The following is a 1,792-nucleotide window of genomic DNA, read 5'->3' as shown; positions in this document are numbered from 1 at the left end:
AGAAAATAAGGAAGCGATGAATAAGGGCCCAATAAATTGGGCATCATTCTAGGCTTTGTCCATAAGACAACGATTACAGATGTAGCATCCAGCAAAAATAGCATGACAAATAGCATTTTTTTTTTTTTTTCTAATTTTTTTTTCTTGATATTAGAATCACTTTTGTTTGGGGTCCTATTAGCCGAGCATAAAAGAATATGTTAGAAGTTATATTTGTCATATATCGTTAATTTCGTAAATTGTTATCGTGTATATATATATATATATATATATATATATGTGTGTGTGTGTGTGTGGTTGGACCCTCTCTTTCCTTGAGTTAGTTTTTGAAAGTGAGTTCTACCCAAACATGTTTATCAATTAAAAATATAAAAGAGTTCTACATATACAAAGTTGGGACATAATATTATTGATTTAACTATTTGTATGTTATTGAAATGAAAAAAGTTGCAGCTCAAATAATTATGGGTGCGTTTGGTTTATTATTTTGGATAGGATTTTTGAGATAGTATTGGATAATTGGATAGGGTTATTATAACGAGGTAAAATTTAAAAATTTACAAAAAAAATCCCCTAAGTTTACTAATTTAACTAAATACCTCAATATATAAATTTTTTTGTAAAATAACAAAAACACCCTTGCTCACCCACAGTACCAGATTCCACCCACCATTGCCGAAATCTGACGTTATGACTCAGATTGGTCGGATTTGGCCAGACGTGCGTCAATCTAGTCGTCAACGACCGGAAAAAGCCAGATCTGGCCGTCGCGATATGACTGTCATTGTCGCTTAACGATGGCCATTTTTTTGACTGTCAGTCCAGATCGGTAACTTATCTACCAGTTCCGATGGTTTATAGGCCGTTGTGACAGATTCTGACTACCACTAACGGTGGTTGCCGGAATTTGGCAACTATGGGTGAGTGAGGTTGTTTTTGTTAATTTTTAAATTTTTTTTTTTGGGGGTATTTAATAAAATTAATAAACTTAAGAAGTCTAAATATAATTAAAAAAATATAATAGTATTTTTTAAATAATTAAGTAAACAAATATTTTAAAAATATGGATAGGAATAATAAACAAAAAGCAGCCTCTGTTATCATATATGAAATCCAATCTATTACAATACAAGGCCAATAAACCTTGGCCCATTCGCACTACTTGTCATCACACAATAAGGGTATTTGGGAAAAAAATACCCTGAAAGGGATGAAGCCTAAGCAAATAATAATCAAGACCCCTAAAAGATACAAGGTCTTGTAACTTATACAATAATATATAGTCTATGTAAATCCAAATATTTTTAGTAGAACTTATAGAAGTAAAGCTATTCATCAATTAACTATTGCAGTCGTACGCAGAGGCTTCGACCGCCTTCTGAGGTTGCCCATCATGCAAGCAATTAATGGGAGGAATAGTCAAAGTTTCTTGAGTTCCATAAGCGTTCCAGCAAAAGGGATCATCCAGTAGTTGTCCCTCGTATGGTAGAAGCTCAACATCAGCCATTACTATATCTGTGCAGGCCACAGTGTCACTGCAGGCAAAGTGGATTGGCGTGGTGCGAACATCGTAAGTTCCCTTTATGTTTCTGTATGTGACGCCTGTGACATACACAGCTGAGGTTTGGTTTCGGCATTCTTTTGATAAGCAGTAGTATTGGTCTATGTTTATGCAGTTTCTAACGTTCTCCATTTGGATGTTTTCAAATGATATTCCCGATACGGAGCCTGACCCGCCTTGCCATGTCTTGATCCTCAGCCCATTGTCCGACTCTCTTATGTTTGCATTGCG

The 1,792-nt window shown here is 35.0% G+C and overlaps 1 protein-coding gene across 1 annotated transcript; it reads right to left on the bottom strand.

Annotated features, from left to right (window-relative positions):
- Positions 1–1,339: 1,339 nt before the first annotated feature.
- On the bottom strand, positions 1,340–1,693 carry LOC116126275 (polygalacturonase At1g48100-like). The gene has a single exon (XM_031411969.1). It carries the CDS (start codon positions 1,691–1,693, stop codon positions 1,340–1,342), a length of 354 nt encoding a protein of 117 aa, XP_031267829.1.
- Between the last annotated feature and the right edge of the window lie 99 nt (positions 1,694–1,792).

The sequence above is a fragment of the Pistacia vera genome, unplaced genomic scaffold (genome assembly GCF_008641045.1).
Source record: "Pistacia vera cultivar Batoury unplaced genomic scaffold, PisVer_v2 Contig1783, whole genome shotgun sequence".
NCBI classification, from domain to species: Eukaryota; Viridiplantae; Streptophyta; class Magnoliopsida; order Sapindales; family Anacardiaceae; genus Pistacia; species Pistacia vera.
This window is presented reverse-complemented; position numbering and strand designations above follow the sequence as displayed.

What these genes read in the sequence shown, in the direction of transcription:
- LOC116126275 (XM_031411969.1), bottom strand. Translation starts at nt 1,693, where the DNA reads ATGGAGAACGTTAGAAACTGCATAAACATAGACCAATACTACTGCTTA.